This window comes from Mizuhopecten yessoensis, unplaced genomic scaffold (genome assembly GCF_002113885.1).
Source record: "Mizuhopecten yessoensis strain PY_sf001 unplaced genomic scaffold, ASM211388v2 scaffold5061, whole genome shotgun sequence".
NCBI classification, from domain to species: domain Eukaryota; kingdom Metazoa; phylum Mollusca; class Bivalvia; order Pectinida; family Pectinidae; genus Mizuhopecten; species Mizuhopecten yessoensis.
In genome coordinates, this window is record NW_018405860.1 from 449,897 (window position 1) to 475,835 (window position 25,939).

At 39.6% G+C, this 25,939-nt stretch overlaps 3 protein-coding genes across 3 annotated transcripts in view; 2 read left to right on the forward strand and 1 right to left on the reverse strand.

Moving 5' to 3' along the window:
• The window catches only part of LOC110450179, a 17,897-nt gene extending 4,023 nt beyond the window's left edge, over positions 1 to 13,874 (forward strand). The window contains exons 2-9 of the mRNA XM_021497487.1: positions 7,551 to 8,310; positions 8,915 to 9,232; positions 9,507 to 9,560; positions 10,201 to 10,242; positions 11,126 to 11,329; positions 12,529 to 12,659; positions 13,245 to 13,606; positions 13,785 to 13,874. Coding sequence (XP_021353162.1) covers positions 7,560 to 8,310; positions 8,915 to 9,232; positions 9,507 to 9,560; positions 10,201 to 10,242; positions 11,126 to 11,329; positions 12,529 to 12,659; positions 13,245 to 13,606; positions 13,785 to 13,854 — 1,932 coding nt within the window. The 5' untranslated portion in view covers positions 7,551 to 7,559 and the 3' untranslated portion in view covers positions 13,855 to 13,874. The remainder of the gene's footprint in view (positions 1 to 7,550; positions 8,311 to 8,914; positions 9,233 to 9,506; positions 9,561 to 10,200; positions 10,243 to 11,125; positions 11,330 to 12,528; positions 12,660 to 13,244; positions 13,607 to 13,784) is intronic.
• LOC110450170 lies at positions 2,142 to 3,206 on the reverse strand. Its single transcript, XM_021497452.1, has one exon. The coding sequence runs from the start codon at positions 3,204 to 3,206 to the stop codon at positions 2,142 to 2,144; it is 1,065 nt and encodes a 354-aa protein (XP_021353127.1).
• LOC110450180 lies at positions 13,861 to 19,158 on the forward strand. The gene is made up of 3 exons (XM_021497488.1): positions 13,861 to 14,712; positions 15,822 to 15,855; positions 17,141 to 19,158. Exons 1-3 carry the CDS (start codon positions 13,978 to 13,980, stop codon positions 17,449 to 17,451), a joined length of 1,080 nt encoding a protein of 359 aa, XP_021353163.1. The 5' UTR covers positions 13,861 to 13,977; the 3' UTR covers positions 17,452 to 19,158.
• The last annotated feature ends 6,781 nt before the right edge of the window (positions 19,159 to 25,939 follow it).

The window sequence follows — 25,939 nt, forward strand, 5'->3', positions numbered from 1 at the left end:
CATCATTACATAAGGTAAGTATTGGTCCCAGTCGGAATGATGCTCATTGACATACGCACTTAGCATGGTAGCTAACGTTCTGTTAAAACGCTCCACCATTCCGTCTGATTTTGGGTGGTAGGGTGTAGTTCGTGTTTTGTCAATATGCAGAAGCCGACACATCGCGTGGAACAGTTTGCCCTCAAACTGTTTTCCCTGATCCGAGTGGATAGCTAAAGGTACCCCAAACCTTGCAACCACTTCTTCGACTATCAACTTTGCCACGGTACTTGCTTCCATGTTTGGCATTGCAAAGCTTTCCGTCCACTTTGTGTAATAGTCACTGACTACAAGGATGTATCTATTACCATCCTCTGTCTCTGGCAATTCCCCTAGAATGTCTGTGGCGATCCTTTCCATTGGCATACCGGACTGGACTATTTCCATCGGAGCACGTTTCGTCTTGAGCGGTCCTTTACGTTTACGACATTTGTCACAACCAGCTATGTAGCTTCGCACATCCGCTTGCAGGACTGGAGGTCTTCCCATCTCCTGTATAGTATGTCAGAATCGACTACCAATCGGTCATATTGCGACCAGAGGGACTTTATGACAAGACTACCTCCTTCGATGTCCTTGTATGGAGGTCGAGTCTTATCATGTACCCATCTTTTCACAGTTTGAATTTCCTCGTCTTTAGCTTGCAGAGAGAGTAGAGAAAATCCTCTGCTGTCTGTATCTGGTGTCTTGCTTACAACAGCTACATTAACAGAGCCAGTATCCATCTCTAAGGGCTGAACCATTCCCTCTATGCTTGGGTCAAAACCGCATTATTTGCACGGTAGTCTGCTCAGTGCATCTGCGTTGGTATGCTTGGCTCCAGGTCTATGTTCTATCTGCATGTCATATGCGCTGAGGACTTCTATCCATCTGGCCACCTGGCCCTCTGGGCNCGTGCACTACCTGTGGTTTTCCCTTGAGGCCACAATCAACCTTATACGTCAGATCTGAGCACTTTTCTAAGACCTTGTATGGCCCCCACCAGTAGCTAGTGAATTTCGGAGACTGACCCTGTTTCTCCCTTGGAAAGAAAACGTACACCTCATCACCAGTTTTGAAAATATGCCAGTTTAATTTCCTGTCATGGTAACTTTTCTGTCGCACCATCGCCCCTTCGGTCTTTTCTCTAATCAGCGCATGGGCCTCCTCCATCTTTTCTTGGAGTTCCCAAACCCACTGGTGAGTAGGCACCGATTTTACAGATCTGGGCATCCCGTACATGATATCTAGAGGGGTACCCACCTCCCGACCAAGCATAAGTCGGTTCGGCGTACAGCCTGTCGTCTCATGCTGTGAGGATCGATAGGCCATCATTACATAAGGTAAGTATTGGTCCCAGTCGGAATGATGCTCATTGACATACGCACTTAGCATGGTAGCTAACGTTCTGTTAAAACGCTCCACCATTCCGTCTGATTTTGGGTGGTAGGGTGTAGTTCGTGTTTTGTCAATATGCAGAAGCCGACACATCGCGTGGAACAGTTTGCCCTCAAACTGTTTTCCCTGATCCGAGTGGATAGCTAAAGGTACCCCAAACCTTGCAACCACTTCTTCGACTATCAACTTTGCCACGGTACTTGCTTCCATGTTTGGCATTGCAAAGCTTTCCGTCCACTTTGTGTAATAGTCACTGACTACAAGGATGTATCTATTACCATCCTCTGTCTCTGGCAATTCCCCTAGAATGTCTGTGGCGATCCTTTCCATTGGCATACCGGACTGGACTATTTCCATCGGAGCACGTTTCGTCTTGAGCGGTCCTTTACGTTTACGACATTTGTCACAACCAGCTATGTAGCTTCGCACATCCGCTTGCAGTCCCGGCCAATAGAATCCTTGCCGTATTTTTGTAATGGTCTTGTGTAACCCCAAAAGTCCGGAAGTTATCGAGTCATGACACTGTTGCAAAAATCGCCTTCTCTCTGATTTGGGAACAATTCCTTGAAGCCAACTTTTCTTTGACTGGAGGTCTTCCCATCTCCTGTATAGTATGTCAGAATCGACTACCAATCGGTCATATTGCGACCAGAGGGACTTTATGACAAGACTACCTGCTTCGATGTCCTTGTATGGAGGTCGAGTCTTATCATGTACCCATCTTTTCACAGTTTGAATTTCNTCTCATGTCTGACTATATCTGTGCGCCCTAAGTCGCTATTAGAAACCGCAAAAATGTCTGTATATTCCCCTAGAAGTTGGTCCACATGTTTAGCCTGCTCTGAAGTGAGATTTTGCACTGTTTTCTCCAACAGGTTTTGCAACTCAGTATTATCGCCCGTCTTGGTCGTATTCAAAGTTCGGCACGTATCAAACACTTTTCCTACCGGCGACAGCTCTCCTACCACTGTCCCAGCATAGATAACCTGCGGTTCGTCCGAGGTGTTCATTACACGAACTGGCAACATTTCCCTACATTGTACCAATGTCCTGGCCACTAATGCCCTCTCTGAACTCAAGAATTTCTCAGCCGGTTCAACAATACCTAAGCCACTATACCTATTGCATCCTGCCTGCAACATCTTTCCTGGCAAAATCATTTCTGTACAAGGGGGGATGCTAACTGTTTCAACCACTGAAATCCTATGACATCCAAATGGTCCTTGAAACACAAGAGGTACATTTCTTCCCCTTATTTGTAAGCGTTCCTGCTTCACATCGATCACTGCATCTACTGCTTCCAGAAAATCGAGACCGAGAATTCCTCCCTCCACATTGATCTCTGCCACAATCAGTTCTAAGGTGAACATATCATTCTCTATTTTTACATCAAACCTCCCTCTACCTAGCAAGACAAGATCCCGGCCTCCGGCCGCTGCGACCGTACATTGAGTTGCTGACAGAGCTGGCTTACTCTGATCTGGTAAGCTATTGTAATATTTAGCTGACAACAGAGAGAGTGACGCTCCTGTATCAACAAGACATGTTGCCTCAGTACCCTGAACATGAGTCCGGACATACATGCCTGCTTCATTGGCGATAGAGCTAACCCCTATGTTTGACCTGGGTACATTTGCATCTCTCCGCTCTTTCCGCATTTGCAATCTTTTTAATGCTGAAGTGCCCTTCGGGTTGTTTACTCTACCATCTTTTGCCCGTTCAAGGAACTTTGAGCAGTTCCTTTTAATATGTCCCTTTTCCTTACAAAAATAGCAAGTAATATCTTCCATCGATTTCTTTCTAACGCCAGGTTGTTGTTATCTGCCTTGCTTGAAAAGTGTCATATCCTTTTGTAGTGCCTCCAACTTTTATTGCAACAAAGTCATGGCCTTTAGAATATCAGACTGACTGTTCTCCTCAGAGGTAGAGACAACACTGTCTATTGCACTTGCCGTGCGCAGTTGCCCCCTACCTTCCCGGTGACCATGCTCGGCTCTATTGTAAGCTTCCAATTCTACTGCGAGTCGGATTGCATCGTTGAGGTACTTGGGCCTTGACTGTTTAATTCTAATTCTCATTTCTGAATCAAACAAAGCATCTATGAATTGCTCCTTTGCAAGAGTTTCCCTTACATCACCTGGCGCTGTAGGGTAAGCCATGCTAACTAAGCGTCGTATAGCCTGTCCGAGCTCCGGTAATGTCTCCGAGGCTTTCTGACGTCTTTTCCGTAGCTGGACACTATATAATTCGGTTTGGTCGGGGGGTGCAAAGCGCTTCTCAAGCGAGTTGACAAGCATTTCGTAGTGCTGATTAGTGTCAGCGGGCAGATCCCCTAGCACACCCTGGGCTTGGCCGCGGAGAGATACAGCCAAGTATAACCCCATTTGCTCTTCTCCCCAACCGTTAATCCTAGCGCAGGTGTCAAAGTGCGTTTTGTAATCTTTCCAGGGTCCAGTTCCATCATAGGTAGCAGGTTTTATACGTACCCCTTGCTTTTCTTTGTCAAAGCCTGAGAGCGGCAACCTATCTAATCCATAGTCCGTATCTGATGATGTCTGTGGCCGGCTACTATATCTAACCCATTTCTCTCTTACATTGTCCATTGCCCGACGGGTACTATACATTCTTTCGTCCTCCTCGTAGTCCGAGGGATTATACTCGGTAAACTTTACCTTTGGCTTTGCAGCAGCCTCGGCATGCTGTGCCCTACCTGAGCCAAAATGCTTCTGTTTATGATTTAACTGTATGGTTTCATCCGAGTGTGGGCGATTCGCCCTGTTGGTTTGTTGTTCACTGGCGATCCCCGAATCCCTTGTTCTTGTGTCTCGTGGTGTTAACAGTGGCGTAGAATGGGACATCTTGTCGCCTTGGCCCGATCTCTGGAGCCTCAAAGAGGTTATCCGCTCCTCAATACGACTAATTTCTTCCTCTATATCCATTATTAAAATGGTGTATTAAAATAAAATGAGCATAAAATCTACAATACAGCGAATCCCACCGCTGCCGCCAATTTTGTAACGTGCAGGGGTGTCCTTACAACCCTGGGTCCGTCCTTAGTATATACTTGGGATGTACTGTATTGTAAACTATACCGGCGCACTGGCTTGGTCAACGCCGTTGATGAAAGAGAAATAATTACTATATGATACAGCAACAATAACAATATCTAATTTATACTGAATCAATATTATGTGCACTATGATTGTTAATTGCAAGGTAAATATATATAGAACAATACTAACAATGCACGCTCACTATCTGTCAGCGAATAGGCAATCACACTCGCCCCTGATCCTATCACTCGACTTCACACAGAGCAACGGCGCCCACCCGCGCAGTTGTCAACCACAGCGCAACGGCACTTGTACAGTGCGCAGAGCAACGGCTCTAACCTGAGCAGTTGTCTGTTCCGCGCAAAGGCACTTATGCAGTGCCAAACCCCTACACTTACTCAGTGTTCTAGGTAGTACTGAGAAAACAAATAGCCAACCTGAGCCTTGTCCAGGCTCTGTTGCTAGTTGTTTCGTAGCACCTTTATTTCGGGCCTCCCTACTATCCTTATACAGGATTTTAGTATTACCTTCTATTTGTCGTGTAACAACTTTCAGCTTCCGGTGTATCTTCGAAGTCCGTCGATGAAGTGCCTAGCTTACTAGTCCGTCGCCGTTTATATACCAATGGACTATACTATCTTAGGGTAAAACAGGTTATTCCATTTCCCTGACTTCTAAGTCACGAGTATATTTGACTATAATGTCCCAATCTATATACAAATAACAAACATGCAAACTACAGTGATCAATACTTTAATTGAGGCACACGAAGGGGAAATTAACATGAATCAAAACATCGTTACATATACATGAATGTTAATACAGAGGATAGCAACAGAAACATGTGATATTTATGAAACTCCTGAGCAGGGTATACATGACTGTTACTACAGAGGGTAACAACAGAGACATGAGATATATATGAACCTCCTGAACAGGGTATACATGAATGTTACTACTGTGGGTAACAACAAAGACATGTGACATGTAAACCTCCAGAGCAGGGTATACATGACTGTTAATACAGAGGATAGCAACAGAAACATGTGATATATAAACCTCCTGAACAGGGTATACATGTATGTTACTACAGAGGGTAACAACAGAAACATGTGATATATATGAACCTCCTGAACAGGGTATACATGACTGTTAATACAGAGGATAGCAACAGAAACATGTGATATATAAACCTCCTGAACAGGGTATACATGAATGTTAATACAGAGGGTAACAACAGAAACATGTGATATATAAACCACCTGAACAGGGTATACATGTATGTTAATACAGAGGATAGCAACATAAACAGGTGGTATATAAACCTCCTTAATAAGGAATACAGAAGTTAAAATAAACAAAAGTACATACTTTTATTGGTTAAAATATAAACAAAATCAAAAATATGTATTATTGTATTTGTAAAATTTGTTTATGAAATAAGCCTAGTTTTGCTTGGTATAGCGTTCCAGGTCAATATATATACAATACATTGGGTTTATTAGATGTACAAATAACACAGAAATAAGAGTAACAAAGGAACACAATTTTATTACTCGTACGATTACCACCTTTTCTCTGCAGTCTTCATTTCAGTATGTCTAACATGGTTACCCTACCATCATGGGGTTACGAGCGCCAATATCGTTCTCCATTTTGCGCTTGTGGGCGCCCTTAATATCATGTACATCTTGTATTTCTTGGTACAGCTTAGTCGCAGTCTTTCAAGCATCCTAATAGTATTAATGTTTACTATCACGTGATATTACGACAATATTTGACTAATTGTCATTAATACTATTCAGATACACTCATACAATTACAATTCTACTCTAAACATCCTCCCATGCTAATGAAGTTCCGTGTGATGGCATTTACCTGTACGATGAATGAAAACATTTACCAATGCAATAAAAATATCAGCTGTGTTATTATATTTACATGTACAGTAAAAAAGATAGGATGTGTTGTTACATTTATCAAAGTAATTGAAAAGGTAAACTATGTGTTATGGCATATGCCTGTACAATCATATTGTTAAGAACAAACAGATCCCTGCAAATATTCATTGAATCAAGGGATGGTAGTCCAGACGGGTAAACATCTTCTGCTTCATCAAAGACACGTGATGTACCATAACAAGTTAGGTCAAAATCAAGAAATGTCATGTCCTCAAATCGAAAACCGGAGAAGTGATTACGACAACACAAGATACATAAATTTGCATTATGGAAAATGGACATTCTATTTCACTTTAGATGTAACAATCAATTGGTCAATCAAATTATTTGCGACAGTAAATCCACGATATACCGTTCGCAAATTTCTCCGTTGCCTCGCCAGTATAAAACAATTTGCGACAGTTTAATCACAATACTAGATCATGAAATTTGGAACTAGCTCAAAACAACTGGATATGTCAACACTGCAAGGGGAGAAAACAGGAATTATATTTTGAAGAAAGGGAAAATTCACGATCGAAAAATATATGTCACCTCTTTTATCAAACAGTTAAAAATGAGTTACTGATTTAATATGTGTAGGATAGAATATATGATTGACACGGTCAATAATATAAGTACTGATACGTTTTTCAATTGAGCCTTATATAAAAACAATAAAACAAGCCGGTCAGAAGAAAAGCAAAATTTCTTTCCCTAAGGAATGCCTAAAGACTGCTGGAAAATTACGTACATCCCCGTTATATTTTGCCATGGCATTTGTCTTGTTTATTCACAAAACATTCTAGAAAATAGTTTTCAACCCTGCATTATATAGTGCACTAAGCAATGCTTCATGCCAAAAGTAAGCTGAAAAATTATCCTTAAAATGTTACCAAAAAAGTTTAATTAATTAAAAAGTAAACTAGGAACTCATCATTCTAATGATTTTAACTTTAGTTTACTTTAGTATAACATTTTCTTCGTCTATACTATAAAACTTACATATAAGGAATATAGAATTATAATTGGAATATATATGTTTCCAAAGTAAGGCAATTAGAAATGTTATACAATCAGTACAATGTATTACTCTCAATATGGAGTTTTTTTAATTTTGTTTATTTTAATTTCTCACAAGAGCAAAGTCATGCCTACGGTGACTATTCAGAGGTATGACTGGATAATCTTTGAGCGGAAACGGTACCCTGTGTTGTGGTTAGCTTACACTGGGGACCTCGCTGGACTCCGACTATGCCTGGAACATGTGAAGGACGTTACAGAGATCAGGGACGTCAACACCAATACGTCCATCCTGGGTTGGGCAGTGGTCGGAGACCAAGTGACCATCATCAAGTACCTGATTGACCGATATCCAAAGCTGTTAACGTTAACCAACAAGTATGGTGCCAGTCCACTCTTCTTGTGCTCTGTATCAGGCAACGTGGACATGTTCAAACTGTTTGTAAAGAAAGGGTTGTCTCCACACATGAGAATTGTTCACTTAGACACTGTCCTCATGTTAACAGCATCCAGAGGCCACCGTAGCCTCACACGCCATATCGTCGAAACCTACCCTGATATGTTGAGGAAAATATCAAATGATAATATGGACGTGTTTCTGTATTCTTGCTACTCTGGAAGTGTCGACATGTTTGATTACATGTTACAACATAACCTTGACCCCACTGTATCGGACATTGACGGCATCAACTGTCTTATGATTGCGGCATGGTGTGGTCACGAAATACTTCTGAGATACATTCTGAAAAATGCAAGTAGACTTAACATCAGCATCCATGCAACAGACACTGACGGTAATTCTGCTGTGCTTTACGCTATGTATGGCGAGCATTCACATGTTATCGACATCCTGTTAGAAGCTGGAGTAGAACCACCAGGTATGTGGAATACTTCGTTAGTCCGTCCTACGTTATACACAGTATGTCTATTGCAGGAAATGCTGCATAAAGACTTTTTGAATAGGGATCATGTTGACATCTGATTAAGAAAAGTGAACACGAAAAATCCATTTATTTCGTCTCAGAATTTTTCATAGACATGCATTTGAAAGTAATATGTTGATTTGATCCTTCCATGTAATATAGAAAATAACAAGAAACATTCATATAATATTCAAATATAAAACTGATATGGATAGGCACATACATATACATATTAATCTTTTCTGTAAATTGATGATGCGAATTATAAAAAGCAAAGGTACCTTTACCGTTAGTTTCATAATGTAAGGATTTGGGTCAACATTATTATTTCTTGTAGCCAAAATTTTGTAACGAAACATTGTTTTATTTGCACCTTTCCTTTTTTTGCTGTAATCTATTTATGTTTTTGAACACTTGAGTGAGAACTTCGGTTTTCAGTCTGTTTTGGTATGTTTTTGACATCGTACAATCTGTTGTCTATACAGTTTGTTGAAAGGACCTAAAATGTATCTTGGAGTCATATAAGCATTTTGTGATTACTTTTTTTTAATATTTTCAGAGAATATATCTCATCAGCTCGACAAGTATCTGCGGCTTTTCTCTGGACATAAGGAGAAATACAGACACGTCCGAGTAGTGTTTGTTGGTCCAGAAAACGTTGGTAAGACCACGCTCTGTCTTCGACTCCAGGACAGACATGTGGACATCAGCGTCCGTCGTCCGACCATGGGGGCCGAGCTCTTCCTGCAGCTGTACGAGATAGGATGGAACAGCAAGCGATGGATACGCATGAAAACGGACAAAACGGAAGCGGTGATCCAGAAACGGTTAGGAGCAATCCTCCGAACAATGAACGACAATGACATCAGTCCTTTAGGTAACGGCTCTTTCGGGTTTGAACTTTATTATAAGTACGGTTTTTTTCCAATCTGATGATAAGGCGGGTATAAATGGGAGATTTTCCCAATGCTTTTCGCTTTTCACGAACAGTAAATACTGTAATGAACACCAAAATAGTTCAACTGCCAATTTCGTTTTCATTATTCCGTATCATGTGAATTACAATAAAGGTAAAGATTTGTAAAGAATAAAGGTTATAATGTGAAAAACAATAGCAGATATTTTATTCTATTTATTTTTATTGGATACAGTCACGCTAGACTTGCCGGTACCCAATAGACTATCCCTATTAAACCAACAAGAAAGTAAGTAAATGAAATCAAATCTTTTGTCTCCGTTTCGTCCAGATTTACAATGTATGCCTAATGTTTTAATTCCTAGTTCTCAATATGAAAATTACAACTCAAAACTATTTATTTTGGTACATCCAAAACACACTTGAAACTAATTTAGGACTTCCATAATGCTTATAATATAGACAATTAAGTAAATCGTCTTTTTACAATTGTCTGCTATCAATTTGTTTGTTGTTGAAGCAGGAACGAAAGTTTTAACATTAAGCACGATCACATTCATTTACTAGACTTTTTCAACCAATCCATCACCAATCACCTTCGCACCTGTAAATCTCAATTCTGTTTGCAATAAATGACCACTGACGGGAGTGCCACGGCCTGTTACTATATAGCATCAGTGACTGTCATTCTAAAGTAGCGCGTAAAGCTCCAATCAGGTGAGAGGTTGGCGGAGCTGGAACTCACCTGGCCTCACAAATTTGTCATCGATCACGAAACAACAGCGCAGACAGTGCTGAACATTTGTCCAAAAAAGAATATTATCACACTAGAAAAAATGAAATAGATTTAGAGCCAGTCTAGTTGATCATCTCATCGTTCATAACTTCCCGAGCTTTATTTATGTTATTTATTGTTTAATTGAACACAGGCAAGCCAGGGGTACCAGACGACCAATTACAATCGCAAGATAGTAAGTAAATGAAAGCGAGGCCTGTTTTCTCCTGTCTGTGTCCTGAACTGTGTCTAGAAATTGTTGTAAAACGAAAGTACAATGACCGTTCATATGTTAGATGACAAGATATATCGGTATTTGAAGGATTATTAATACTAGCTTAAACTTAAATCACAGTTATTCGGTTAAAATTTTCTACTTCTCTGGTTGTTCTTATGACAAGTTCTTGATAGTGAAGAATTATATCTCAGTATTTTTGATGGGAATAGAATGAAGTAAGATAATTAAAAATCAAACGTATATATAATCATTGGGGGTGTCATTTTTACCGAAAGTCGATCTAGACCCCTAAAACGTGTGAATTTGCTCTGAACACCTCAGTTTTAGTCCAAAAATAGCTTATCAATTTCTCAGGTCCCTGTGCTCTTGACTACGAGCGAGGGTATTGCAGTTTGTTTGGAGCACAGGGGCATGGATCGCTTTACTTATAATATTAAAAATTAGGGGTCTCCTATACTAATATATACAAAGGGATAAGTAAAGCGATCCATGCCCCTGTGGTTTGGAGGTGCACCTGTGTGGCTGAAGGTTTGTTTGCGCATGTTGGGCGATGCATTTCGTTGGACTGAGTTTGTTGCGGACCCCAGGGATAGCGTAGGGCCCGGGGTGTGCATTCGCTGACTTGGCGAGGTCTAGATCTGGGGTCGTCGCTGGACAGGACTGTGCGGATGTGAGGAGGAAATGGCATATTCCCAATTTAAGGCCTACATACAGGTTTTTTTACAAATAAAATGCATTTTTTGAAAGAAAAAAAGAAATCAAACGATTTTATCCAATATATTTTGTATTCAATTGAACAAACATTAATATAATGTAATGTATATTGTTGGTTGTGTCATAGCGTTAAGGAATGTTCGAGTTAGGGAGACTTCCTTAGTTCACCAGTATTCCGAGCAACAAGATGAGGACGTGGCTTTCCTGTCAATGTGGGACATGGGCGGGGACCAGGCCTTCCAGGCTTCCAACTCTGTGTTCATCAGCGCCCACGGAGTCTACATCGTCACGTTCAGGGCCATTGACTACTTTACTGACGACATGCAGATGGGTGAGTATCTGTTGTGTCGTCTGACATGCAATACGTCTATAACGAGTCGAGTACATGTGCTAGCTTTAATGGCCGCATAACAAGAACAACAGTGGAGATCATTCTAACCGTCCTATGGTATACACGTAGTGTGACAGCAAATGCTTATAAGAAGAACACTACATTATCCATTAAAATATTTCACAAAGTACAATGCTTAACACACCGAGTGTCATATCATACACATTAGGACAATTACGGTAAACATTTCTAGAATCATTATCACTAACAGATGAATGCAAGACACACACAGGTAATTGCACCTATAAAATCTGTCAATACAAGTACGAAGTAACGAATCACGTGTTCAAAAATAAAGATCATGCAGAAAGTCAATCGAAGTATACATTAACTGCACCGTATGAACATTACATAAAGATCGACTTATCAGTTGTACAAGTCGTCAAAAGAATTTTATTCATAAAGTAATCAGAGACATATACAAATTCAGAGGAGGGAATGATGTCTATGAAGCCATTTATAACGTTTAAATTAGCAACGTTTAGCTTCAACAGATTATTTCCTCCTTAAATAGTATTTCAAGCAAACTCCACAGGAACAAATCCAAGTAGCAATATTACTGCCGCCCTCGGTGTCTGATGGTCCATCGGCAGAGTCAACCTTCTTATTATGAAAATCAATATCACGAAATAAGATGTAAGAAAACACGAAAAATGCTTAGAGTTTTTAAAATGAGGTATAGCATGTGTTCAAAAGCAATATATTGTGCCATACGCATTCGACAATGTCTTGATATCAACCCTCTTGAACCTGAATCCAAGACATTACATACTTTTCTACCGGGGTTCTTTGGGAAGATAAAATAATATGCACTTGACCTAGATCAATACCACAGGTGTCGTAAGCCAAGCCGATGATGCCTCCTTGAACACCAATTCTCTGTTTTACTTTTTTTCATGGACATCGTATGATTTAAGTAATATAACCCGGATAGTCTCACTGAAATTATATCCTGGTTTACTACTAAATTCCTACGTATTTAGAGTATCGTTATAAATCCTTATGTTATGATTTCAATAGACTGAGATCGATGACACTAATTTTATGCCATAATGCCAGATTAAGAATGAGGCATGCGTCGTTTAAATAATACTGTGCCATTAAGACACTGATGTTATTGCCTTACTGAATGTTTATAGAGAGACTTAAGAACTGGGTACGGAACATTGGGGCCTACTCTCAAGTATACAACCCAAACAGACGACGTAAACATCTCCCGCCAATCATCTTGGTTGGAACACATATGGACAAGGTCAAGGCCATGTGCAAGGTCAGAATCGGTATTACATTTTAAACCTAAAATGATTGCTATTATTTGCTGTAAAAGAAGTAAGCATTTTTAACTCAATTATGAGACACTTAAAAAAACTCTAACTGATCATTTTTAATTTCAAAGAAGGATACATATTTATTGAATACTCTGCATTTGGTCAGATATCTTATTTAGCGTAAGCTTGCCAACAAGGCAGGATTGCCCCTTTTTATATTTTATTGTTAAACTAAATACAATAAACAATGACCATAAAATCCCACTGCTGCCACAAAATGTAAAGTACCGGCGGGCACCCATCCAGTACTGACCACTCTCGACGTTGCTGAACAAGTGAGCGCGCCCTAGGGTTATACCATATAATTGGAAAAGCTTGCTTGCCAATAAGTCAGAGTGTTAACCCTCTTCTTCCTTGCTTAGTACACATATACGTCACTATTTATAACACTATTTTACACCATTGTATCAGTATTTCTCTTTACCTAACTAATTATATTTTATAGAACGTTATTTATCGGTTATAGTTTGGATGTTGTCAACCAGAATCATTATTTGTTCACAACGACATCTATTTATCTCTATCAGGATGACACTAGAGTGGAAAAGGAGAAAAAACTTCTTGACATGCGAGATATGATGTGCACCATCAGCGAACTTACAACGAGAAGAAAAACAGAAGGACTTGTCTTCCTCAAATTCTGCACGGTTGACAACTCCATTGATGATGACCCAGCATTTGAGAAGATCAGGGGATATATCCTGGAAGCGGCGGCCTACCAGGACCAGTGGGAACGCGAACTGCCAGTGACGTGGCTCGCCCTGGAGAGGGAGATTCTGGAAAAGAGGCGGCAGCATCATAATGTTATCACATTTCAAGAAGTCATGGACATGGATGCCGAGTGTGAATTACCGACAAAAGACGAAGAGGAAATTCAGATTTTCATAGAGTAAGGTCACACTTGTCCAAATACATATATATACAGCAAAAATCCTCATAGCACAATAAACAATATAAACAATAAAAATGCCGCTTAGACATTACTGATACGGGTCTATTTATCAGATAATTATAAAAACTAATAACAATTTTTCTTCTTTAATTTATATGGTTATATCTTGTTGCAGATACCTTCATTCCACAAGGTGTGTGCTGTACTTCCGGAAATACAGGAAGGTGATAATAAACCCTCAGTAGGTCATAAATGCCCTTAGGGAAATCCTCACGGACGAAAAGTTCCTCCCTACCGACGACCTCCTCCTCGCTGCTGATCTCATCAAATTCTCAAGAAACGCTATCCTGACAGTGGATCTAGCAAAGATGCTGTGGCAGTCCAAGGAAGATAATTCGTACATCCAGCATGTCGACATTCTATTCGCCTTCCTGGAGGAGTTCGGTCTTCTGGTAAAGGCGTTTCTTGGTCAGGACAAGGAGGGGAAACCACTGTACGATGATGACTACACCGTACCGAGCAAACTCCAAAGGGCACCAGACATGAATCGAATGTCAGATCTTCTCAAAGTTAAAGGAACAGTTTGTTCACGAACGCTGTGCCTCGTATTTGAGGATATCTTTACTCCTCAGGAGTTGTTCGATCGGATATATGCTGGAATCATCACGACGTTTAAACCAGGGGAGGAAGCTTCCAGAGGTAGCTTCAGCCAAACCAATCTAGATAGGCAAATCTACAAAGATCTTGGCTGCTTCAAGATAGACGATCTCTGTAACATGGTCGTTAGGATGCAGTGGGAACAGTCTATGATAGCGGTCACGCTGTTTACGACTTCAGAACCACAGATTCCTGACGACACTGGGAGGAAGGTTAGACAGAAACTGGAGACAATCATACGACACACTCTAGAGGTTAGCCGCCAGGAACACCTTGAGTACAGGTACAAGCTTCACTGTAGATTCTATCTGAAACCTTCCGACAATCCGCGAGAGGAAGACGGGATAGTTAGGACAATGAGAGGACTACCCTGTCAGGGAGAAGGCTGTTCAGGGAAACACATCCTCACAAAACGTGACTGGCGCGTATGGTTTCCTGAAACCAAGGTAACATATAAGTTTAAATCTTACATCAGGCTGATATTAGGCTTGTTTGTTTTTTGCTAAGTCAGCGTTAAATCACTAGTTTCATTTTAGCAACACATTCTGGTACCGCCTCGTCATAGGTTCGGTGCGGTATACCATTTTATCAAACAGTTTCACATGACTACGGGATCTTCATTACCCTACCAAAGGATCTTTGAATACGTTCGTGCATTGTCTGTACACCGCCAAACACAATTACCATTACTTCGCCCGTAAACGTAAGAATGTATCAGTCATTAAGAGAGGTTTAGGTTCACTTAATACGCTTTTTTATGCTTAATAGTTCACTCCAGACCTTTTCTGTTTTGTTGTCTGTCATACGCACGAAGGTGTCGTATGAAAATAAGGCCAAACCTCCTCGCCTATTTATTCCACTGCCGAAGCCCTAAGGAGACATCCTAATATCAGTTAACATTGATGTGAAACAACACAGGAATAAGTAAAATTAATACATTTTTAATCTATAAAAACGGAAAATGTGAGAAAAGAACTTTTTAATCCAGGAAAACATATATTAGACAAACACAAACTTGATGATAGATTCTATTGACTAAATTGATAATATTGAAAACACATTCCGTTTTAACTCATGAAAGTTCAAATCATTGAAAAATTAATAATAATCTGCAACATTTAAAAAAAATGTCAAATAATTTAACGACAAAAGAATATATTAGAAATGACAATTGCAGTTTTTGTCAGGTAGAGCCATCAGGTTTTTTTTCAATGTTTCAAATTGTCTTTCTTTTAACACTGCACCAAAGTCGCTGCACCGAAACCAAAGGCGGCGATTCCTGGATTTTTATTTTTAACAATACATTTAAGCGATGCTTGTTATCTATCTCAAAGGTAGATTTCACAAATGATAACCTCAGTCGTCGGAAATGTTAACAGTTTGCTATCGATATCTGTACGAAATCACGGTTGCTACTTCAGGGTATCGAAACCAAAGACACGATAATATTATGACTGAATGTTATTTTCGTTTCTTTTTGTTACGATACTGATATATTCGGTAGTATGACCTATACAGATGACACAAACTTACAAATGTTTTGCTTTGTTTCTAGAATATGGAGGTCAAAAAAGTGAAAAAGTCGTATGGTAGGTGTATTTTTATATTTTTATAGTTCTATGGTGACGCCATTTTTGCCAATTATACAGTGACGTATATGTACAGTGGGGTTTTTTTTCAATTAAAAGAGGCTTAATGTGACAACTTTAAGGGCTGTGTATGGGATATGGGTCGGGAGGTTCTCTTGTGATGTACTTTGTACCGCCACTACTGGTAGATGAGAGTGTGTAGGACAAATGAGTATTTGTATGAGAAATGCGTCAGTAGGTGTAGGGCTATGCATGTGATTGTCTTGGATCTGTTTGTATGAGGATAGTGCTGGGGTCTATTGCAACATGACGAGGTACAATTTTGTATGATAGTGCAAGTCTTTTGTTTGTAGTCTGCTCGTGTGTTAGTGAGGGCCAGCCTTGTATATCCATCATGCACCGAGCTTGTATTGTGTTCGTTTTTGTGTGTACGTATCATGCTGCTCTGCGTTGTATTTTCTCTATTTATTTGATCTGTTTACGTTCTGTGTGTCCCACATGGAAGAGCAGTATTCCAGTTTGGGTCTGACTTTTGCTTTGTATGCATGTTCTTTGGGGGTATATTTTCAGTTTAGTTTTTTTTAGAAATAGTAGTTGTTTATTTGCATATGAGATGATGATGTTGATGTGAATGTCCCATTTGAGACTGCTGTGTATTGTAAATCTTGCAGTGTGTGGTTGTGAAAGTGATTTTAAATTTGGTTCGTTTTGTTGATGTGGAGACAAGTAACACTTGTAAGGGTAAAATGCAGTAAGCCAGTCTTGCTCCTGCTTTCCTGCAGCATATATTTCCTGTTGTAATTTGATTGTATCTTCTCTGTTGTTTATTGTTTTGTTTATATAAGTGTCTTTTGCGAAGTGCAGTGCTTTATGTTTTCGGGTAGATCATTCAGTATTGCATACCAAGCAAAGTAATAGAGACCCCCTTTCATCTGTTGATGTATGATTTGTTTTATACAAAGAAATGGGATGCATGCTTATCTACGAATCCCTGCTTCGAATTCAACGTAATATAAATTGATATTTTCACATGTATTAATCATTATTACCTCATACACATATATAATTCAGGATTCAAAGCATAATAATTGATCATGAAAAGTAACTAACTTGAATAATATATATTATACTTATTTTGTTCAATTGATTATTTTTCGGTGAGTTTTATTTGGTAACACATACCAAATCATAGGTTCTGTTTAATAGAATAATTTAATCATTGTATTTTGCTGCATATGCACAGCATAAAGAAATGCGAGTTAATGATTTTTTTCTCGTTTTCAAGCGAGCGATCTGCTTAATGACAAAGGTTTACAAGACAGAGTGGCAGACGAACTTGGCGCAGGCTGGGAATGCGTTTTAACGGCCTTAAAAGTTTCACAGAGCAGAATAGAGAGAATAAAAATAGATAATGTGGGTTCGTCCCTGAACCAGATCACGACGGCTTTGATCGAATGGCGAAACAACTATCCCGAGGACAGGTCAGAAATGGATATGTTAAGAGACTTGTCAGAGGCTTTCCGGGAAAACGATGCCAACAGTGACGTCATAGATGACGAACTGGATCTGTTGACGAGGTCAGACATCAAAGAGTAGATATATTATGTATAATCGAAATTCCATACCCAAGCTCAACTAATGTGAAAACGGCCGTTTGTATTTTTTTAATGGTTTGAATTTATAGAAGCAAATGATTACTACAATTGTTTTGTCATATAGATTAAGTATAGAGAACTGTACATACCAATGGTTGAGTATCAATATGTGTTGAGAAGGAAGGACATTATTTTTGTGAATTAATTACCTGGTAAACATCAACAATAAATTTTGCAAACGATATCATTATCATGACTGGTTTAAAAAGACCGAAAGTATTAGATCTAAATGCGTTTAGCCTTCCGAAATAATATCTAGATTAATACTTTCATCTACTGGTTAGAATGAATTGTTTAGTACAGTTGAATAGGTAAATTAAATCCATCCCCAATATCATCTAGGTTAGGTACCTTACATAATCCTGCTTCTTGTGATATATTGATACTTGTATATATGTTCGTGTGACTCTACAAAATGGAGGAATTAATAAATTTCTCTTTCACGTTATGAAAAAGTCTACTCTTGAAGGATATTGAGAATGGAGAAAACATACACGCTGATGGTAGTATATACATTTATATATGGGACAACGAAGTAAATGCAACAGTATACAACATATAATGTTGTCGATATTACTTTATGTATCTGCATGCACGTTACAGTAAATGCAAAGTTAAGTAGCAGGTAATGTGTAACTCTTGACAGATCAGGTGACTAGAACCCGCTATCAGTCGGTGTATCCCGGCAATTCAGTCCTAAGAATTTTAAAGAAGAAAAGGAATTGATAAACTTTGTTATTCCAGCCTCAGAAGATTGAAAAACATGTAATGGTATCGTTGACTGATACAATTATTGTCACTCCGATCTGGTTTGTATTTCTCCCCTTTTTAAATTTACACAACGCTATCCTTAGACAAAAGGGAGGTAAATCTGATAACCTTCCAGCTTACACACATAGTAGATACATCCTGCTGTACATGTGGTAGGAAGGATGACTGAAAGAATGTCGTTAAATTGTATTGAATACCTCATTTATATCAATGTACACTATGTATAGAATAGGTAAGCCTGAGATTTGATACCGTTATATAATGGGATGTCCAGAGAGAGAAAACAATCCTTGGTAGTCTAGATGTAAGTTGGCAATTTAACCACTGTTACTATTGATAACGTCAGCCAAATATGACAGAATGCAGGACCTAATTCTGACGGAGGAATTCTACTTAATTTACCCACCTTTGTTAAATATTTCTCACGGCATGTTTACTGTAACATTAAGTACCCATTTTCTTTACTGAAAGAATGTTCTCTTCCCGGCTTGACCAGCTCTGTCTTAGCTCATGGCAAGGTTGATGCGTTAAAGTTGAAAACAACATAGCTAAGGCTTCTCCACATCCGACCAACATGTGAAAATAGTCTTTGTATGATTGTTGGGAGTGTATTGGTACTGTAAATACAAAACTGTTTACGCTATCGAATCGGCGAAGAGGCTTATCTGTATATGGATTAATTTAAGGAACTCAGTTTGTATCTCAGTAAGTGTGAAAAACGAATAAATCGTTCAATAAACGTAAACAGTAAATTTTGAAATGTATGCATCATGACATATAACAACTTAACCACGCGACGACGAAATCGGACATCAATGTCGACAACAACACGAACAGGGACCGACGAGAGAAAAAATAAAAACATTGTAACATCCTCTTTTGGTTTTATCATGTTTACTGTCAGACTCCATGGTATGGTTTACGATAGAATTAAGCATGTCTTACAACAGGGCCAGAATACGAACACAGACAAATTAACATGGATGCTTTGAAAAAGTAATAGGAGATTAGACCAGGTGTTCCGGGAAGACAAGCGTCTTCTGTTTCATCGACGGCTCCCGCCATGTATCTCTAAGTCGTATTCAAGTTACTTTCTCACATCGAGAACTCAATCAAACACATCGACCATCATATCACACAGAGAAATAGTGTGATCTGTGTGATCGTGAAAGGGACCGTTAAACCTGTCACAAATCTTCATTAAACTAATTCTTTGTTGACCCTGTGTTGTACGTGTATCCATCAGCAGTCGTAATATATCACCGTAGCTAGGGGAACAGAGATGATACTGTGAAGAAAGGAAAGGTTCAATATCAAAAAGTCAAAATCGTCCTGTGTAATGCACAGCATAGTAGTAAACCGTCCCTGTTGGTCATGTGTAAGTGAAGATCTGGGAAAGTGGCTGTAGTAGCAGTCTGTGGTGTCCTAGATTTCAAGCTACAAATCAGAATGCGAAATTGAATGATTTGACGAGGCTTTTGCTACCGGTCCTGATCAGCTTATCAATTAAATCAGTTTCGTATCAAAACAAAAAAACCAACTTGGTCAGAAAAGGGGCACAGTTTGTTTCCGAGGAAATTTCTGCAGTCTGTTGGAAATGTTGCCATCGAACTCAACATAGATATCGTAAACCAGGAACTCGATCATTCTCACAATATCGTCATCAGTTTGTGTTCCATTTTGACCTTTGATGCACTTTTTTTTATATCAAAAATGCTCCAAAAGAATTTACAGCCATCTATTTAAACCGCCGTTCGCCTCACCTTTCTTTTAACGAGAGGACGAATGCGTTCCTTCGGTTTGGTTTGAGGTTTAGTGGTTAATAGTGTTGAAAAGTCGAATGTTTTGATATCTTGAGTATACATGTCACTCCGCATTAAAGCCATTTTGGTCTCTGTGGAGTATACCATACAGATAGATAGATCACAATACGACTGCAACCCTGATTTAACCAAATTAAATAAAGTTTTAATATGGATACCCTGGAGAATGAATACAGAACAATATCTATAACTTGTCAATAGCTTTAATCAATTTGCATCACTTGATACCCTGTTGTGTAAGTTTGTCTGAGATCACTTGGCATCTTTACCAGAGGTCTTGATATTTGGAGTCAGCCCATGTATATCGTATTAGCAGCGACTTGTAAACACTAGATGGTGGAGAGAGAAATACTAATGGATAAACTCAGGGCCGGACAATTGATAGCTTATCTCTAAGCGGCTGATGAAGAAGAGTCTGTATTGTCCATGCTTTCATGTGTAGGAGGATATATCCGAATGTCGTTGTCAATGAATAGTTATTTAAAATAAAAGACAATACTCAATCGATTTATCTGAATATTGAGTTGGCAGACTTTCAAGATCAACTCTTCGACAAATTTAACCTGACATGAAAACAAATACAAATCGTGCAAGGGGGGNGGGGGGGGGCAGAGTGTGTCCTCATTGGTACCTCGATCTTACAACAATAGGGAAGGCTCGATACCTCTCTGTACGACAAGCGATACTACTACGGGTCATACCTGGAAGGCGTCCCATTATTTGGATTTGATCTAGATTTAGAAGATGCTGACCCTTCCGCAACACCGGTCCTATTTTCCTTGTATTTAATCAGTGGTCTCAATGTTAATATTTCGTTTCGTTTGTATTTAGACCTTGTTATCTCGATGTTGAGTGTGAATCACGAATACTTGTACTCTGCCGCGTGGGTGGAGAATATATTATGTTCAACATAAACTATGCTGTCGGACTTTTATGGCGCCACAATCAAGGAAAATGCCAAACACTAAAAGTTTCCAACTTTATTTTTATTTTTTTACATCCATTTGTAATGAACTTTGTATTTCTATTGATTCTATTCTGAAAGGGGTTATTTCTTCACTAGATTTATTTTATATATTCAGTCGTACAAATATGAATATATTTAATTTCAATTTCACTTTATTGCCCTATGTATCAGCTATATTTAATTTTGCTGTGTTGTCCAATACATTAGCTATATTTAATGTCATAGTGTTGTCCAATACATTAGCTATATTTAATTACGCACTGGTGTTCAATACATTAGCTATATTTAGCTCCTAATATACAAATCATTGTGAATTTATAATGAAAAAATGTTACATTGTCTTCGAACACGTGGTTAACCAGCTGAAATATTCATTTACAATAGACTGTTTGTCCCTAGCTTATTTTAGTATGTGGTGTAATGTACAGTGGTGTTCAAGTAAGCAGCACTAGATCATCACCCACTTCCGATACTTAACACAATGAAGGAATCAGTAGTATGGTATCATACCATATGGTGTGACACCCTCGCTTGCCCACTGTAACGACCCTGTGTTAGATACAGAGTCGTCGCTAAACCTGTATGATGATGAAACTATAGTATGGTACACAATCTACACTAAGAGACGCTGGTATGAAGCCTCGAGGTATTCGCCAATCACACGTGGTACACAATCTACGCTAAGAGACGCTGATATGAAGCCTCGAGATTTTCTCCAATCACACGTGGTGAACTTCTTTTAATGTTTTAATATAAATACAGAGTCGTCGCTAAACCTGTATGATGATGAAACTATATTATAGTACACAGCCTCGAGGTATTCGCCAATCACACGTGGTACACCATCTACACTAAGAGACGCTGATATGAAGCCTCGAGGTATTCGCCAATCACACGTGGTGAACTTTAATGTTGTAATATAAATAAATGTACTGGTTGACACTGTTTTGCTCCTGCATTGATTAATTTGTTGCAAGTTTAATGATGTTATTATTTTGGTGTAAATTCACTTCCTCTTGTCTTTTTTTCACAACTCTGATTTCGTTTTTAGTCCTTGTAACTTGAAGGTATGATACTTGCCTATTTTAGATAAGAGAGAGACAGACAAACAGAGAGAGAGAGACTGAAGCAGAGATAGACACACAGAGACAGACAGACAAGGCAGAGACAACATCCGATAACATCCTGGCATTTTCGTATTTGCGGTGTGACTTGGGATGACAGGACAGGACCAGATTAATAGATAGTGTGTTTATTCCTACCAATATATAAATTATGTATCAGGAATGATTCATAGCCAAATGCGAACATTTTTCATGTTCCCATTGACGTAATACGACGGTGTAACTCAGGACAAATCCACGGCAACCATGAATGACAAGCGCAGTATTGGTTCTAATAAGTATACGTTTTACTCGCTATTTATAGCAAACAAAGACAACTAATGACCCGAGTGATTGCTCTCAGGCATGAGGTTGGCTTTAATTGCCCGCTATTGTCTCCACGGCGGTGTCGTCCCAAGTTTCTGCCGTGATATCTACACGATCTGAAGCCATTGTTCTAGTCTCCTCGTCCAACAGATAGGTCGTGTCCGATCTTTATCAATCTGTGTCCAGGTTTCCTACGGAGGCCAAGAGTGACCTCACTTCCGGTGTCATAGCATATCTACACAGTATTCTCCACAGGAGCGTTGTATCTATGGCTTACCAAAACGGTTTGTAGTCCACTTTGTCCATATTCAGCAGGTATATTAAACAAATCACATCTCCAGTTTATCAATCTTCGTCGTGTCCTTTTCAACTTGATAGCCGACACGCATTTCCATTTGTCGTCAGTTCCAGTATTGAAATAATACTTCATTGCAAAAAACACCGAGCACATCAAAACGTACTTTCTGCTTGTCATCCTTCAGAAGAGGTCATATAGTGTTCATGATATTTTTCTGTGAAGCTGTCAGAGCATAATTACCATATAAAAGTAGTTATAGTATATGAAGGCACGGTAGTCAAGTTGTAGGACGCCTGACTTGTGACCGAAGGGTCATAGGTTTGAATCCCTTCATGGCAATATGTTGTACCTTATGCAAGATACTTTACTCCGCTTGTTCTAGTCTACTCAGCTGTAAATGAGTACGTGGTTAGGCAGTGCTGGAATTGTTAATAATAAACTGTGAGCGCCTAAATGTCAGCACCGACTGTATGCTCCACCTGGGAGTTGAGACAGTAAGTGGCTGGTTGCAAAGAACAAATAACCTAATATAATAGTTTGTGACGACATAGGTTGTAATAGAGCGGTGTATAAGAACCTCAGATAAGGATTTTTTTTACATACTGGCAAATAGAGATGGCAATAAGATGATTGAAGAAATGATATCACGTTTTGCTGTACCCAACACAATTGGATCAATGTTTTTATATTTTACCTTGACCGAAATAATTAGATCCCATGTTAATTTTTGACAAAAATGACATTTCATTATCGTCTAGGATGACCGGTATTATTATAGAGATATGAAAACAAGGTGGCACAACTAGTGAACGAATGACTGATCCGTCTGGGCCACTGTAGTAGTTCTATACGTATATGGAGTCGATCACGGTAAGGCTCCCACTGAGACAAAGCACAGAGTGCGGTCATGTGATCCAAGACGCGGTCATGTGATCTGGTGTAGTCCCGATCTGATACAGTGTTTATAGGGGCGCCTGTACACAAGACGTCGTTGAAGTCAACTCGTAATTAAATATACCCCACCATCAAACTTAACCGTTTTTATTTATATTAGATTGTAGAAGTAACAGTCTATGTCATTACCAAAGTAATGTCGACTTGTGTGTATTGTCACAGCCAAGGAACCACATAAAACTAAGCAACTTATCACTCTGCCTGCCCGTTCGTATTAAAAAGCAAATTTATCGTCAGCTGAAAGTGCAATGAAATGCTTTGTGGGTATTTTTTCGGTTTTACATAATTTTTGGAAAATGTTCTTTATTATCGTCCGTTACATATTAAAAATGATGTACATATTCAATTCTTTACCGGCAACTTACTTTAAATAATACGGAGAAAAATCACAACAGGACTCCTGTAACAAAGCATACAATGTACTGATTCCGTTTGTTCTATTGGTAGATAAGACATCGAGTAACACGAGGATGAACGACTTGGCGTGAAATCTGTTTACCTTGCCATGTCCTGTGATTGTGAGTTAGAACAGATTGACACGACCTACAATACCGAGCTGTCTAACGGAGCGCGCTAACTTATAGCAAAGACGTCGGAGGGGGCACGGATCTGATCCTCCCATTAACACTGCTCACTGATCTTCGGCCCCGTGGTAATTAGACGATCGTCGCTATCTCTGATTACTTATCAGAACGAGCAGATTATCACACGAACCGTTAATGGTTCATTAGTCTTGCCGTATTTGGAAACAGTTAATATGGTTTGATTCTAAAGTAACGTTGTGATAATAATCAGAAGAACTGAATCAATATTAAAATTAAGTGACTAATTAATTAATCAATGTTAAATACAAGTGGAGGTAGATAAAACAGTCCCCAGAGTAGAGGATCAAACCGAATTAGTTGGCAGAGGAGCGGAAAATACGTCACAGGTTATATAGGTTTGACTCATCCACTACCCCGGGGATACGTCACAGGCTATTTAGGTTTGACTAATCCATTTCCCTAGGGATACGTCACTGGTTAAAAAGGTTTGAATAATCCACTACCCCAGGGATACGTCACAGGTTATAAAGGGTTGAATAATCCCCTACCCCTTGGAACTGAGTGAACCCATGTTGTGGGCAGGGGACCCATACCTTTTCACGCCCTGTCAAGTATAGTGAACCTATGGTGTAGGGGATGGGGCCAATACCTGTTCACACCATGTAAAGGAATAGAACTGAGTGAACTCATGTCGTGGGCAGGGGACCCATACCTTTTTCACGCCTGTCAAGGAATAGAACTGAGTGAACCCATGTTGTAGGGCATGGGGCCCATACCTTTTCACAACCTGTTATGGAATAGAACTGAGTGAACCCATATTGTAGGCATGGGGTCCATACCTTTTCATACCCTGTCAAGGAATAGAAATGAGTGAACCCATGTTGTAGGGCATGGGGCCCATACCTTTTCACACCCTGTCAAGGAACAGAACTGAGTGAACCCATGTTGTAGGACAGGGGACCCATACCTTTTCACTCCCTGTCAAGGAATAGAAATGAGTGAACCCATGTTGTAGGGTAGGGGACACATACGTTTTCACGCCCTGTCAAGGAATAGAACTGAATGAACCCATGTTGTAGGGCATGGGGCCCATACCGTTTCACACCCTGTCAAGGAATAGAACTGAGTAAACCCATGTTGTAGGGCAAAGGACCCATACCTTTTCACGTCCTGTCAAGTAATAGGTCTGAGTGAACCCATGTTGTAGGGCATGGGGCCCATACCTTTTCACACCCTGTCAAGGAATAGAACTGAGTGAACCCATGTTGTAGGGCATGGGTCCCATACCTTTTCACTCCCTGTCAAGGAATAGAACTGCCTTAACCCATGTTGTAGGGCAGGGGACCCATACCTTTTCACATCCTGTCAAGGAATAGAACTGAGTGAACCCATATTGAAGGGCAGGGGACCCATATCTTTTCACTCCATGCCAAGGAAAAGAACTGAGTGAAACCATGTTGTAGGGCATGGGTCCCATACCTTTTCACTCCCTGTCAAGGAATAGAACTGAGTGAACCCATGTTGTAGGGTATGGGGCCCATACCTTTTCACTCCCTGTCAAGGAATAGAACTGAGTAAACCCATGTTGAAGGGAAGGGGACCCATACCTTTTCACTCCATGCCAAGGAAAAGAACTGAGTG

Bases quoted from the DNA above. Each gene is read 5' to 3' on its own strand.
- LOC110450180 (XM_021497488.1), top strand. From the start codon at position 13,978: ATGCTGTGGCAGTCCAAGGAAGATAATTCGTACATCCAGCATGTCGAC. The intron at 14,713-15,821 runs GTAACATATAAG...CTTTGTTTCTAG, and splicing joins TATGGTTTCCTGAAACCAAG to AATATGGAGGTCAAAAAAGT. The intron at 15,856-17,140 runs GTAGGTGTATTT...CTCGTTTTCAAG, and splicing joins AAAAGTGAAAAAGTCGTATG to CGAGCGATCTGCTTAATGAC.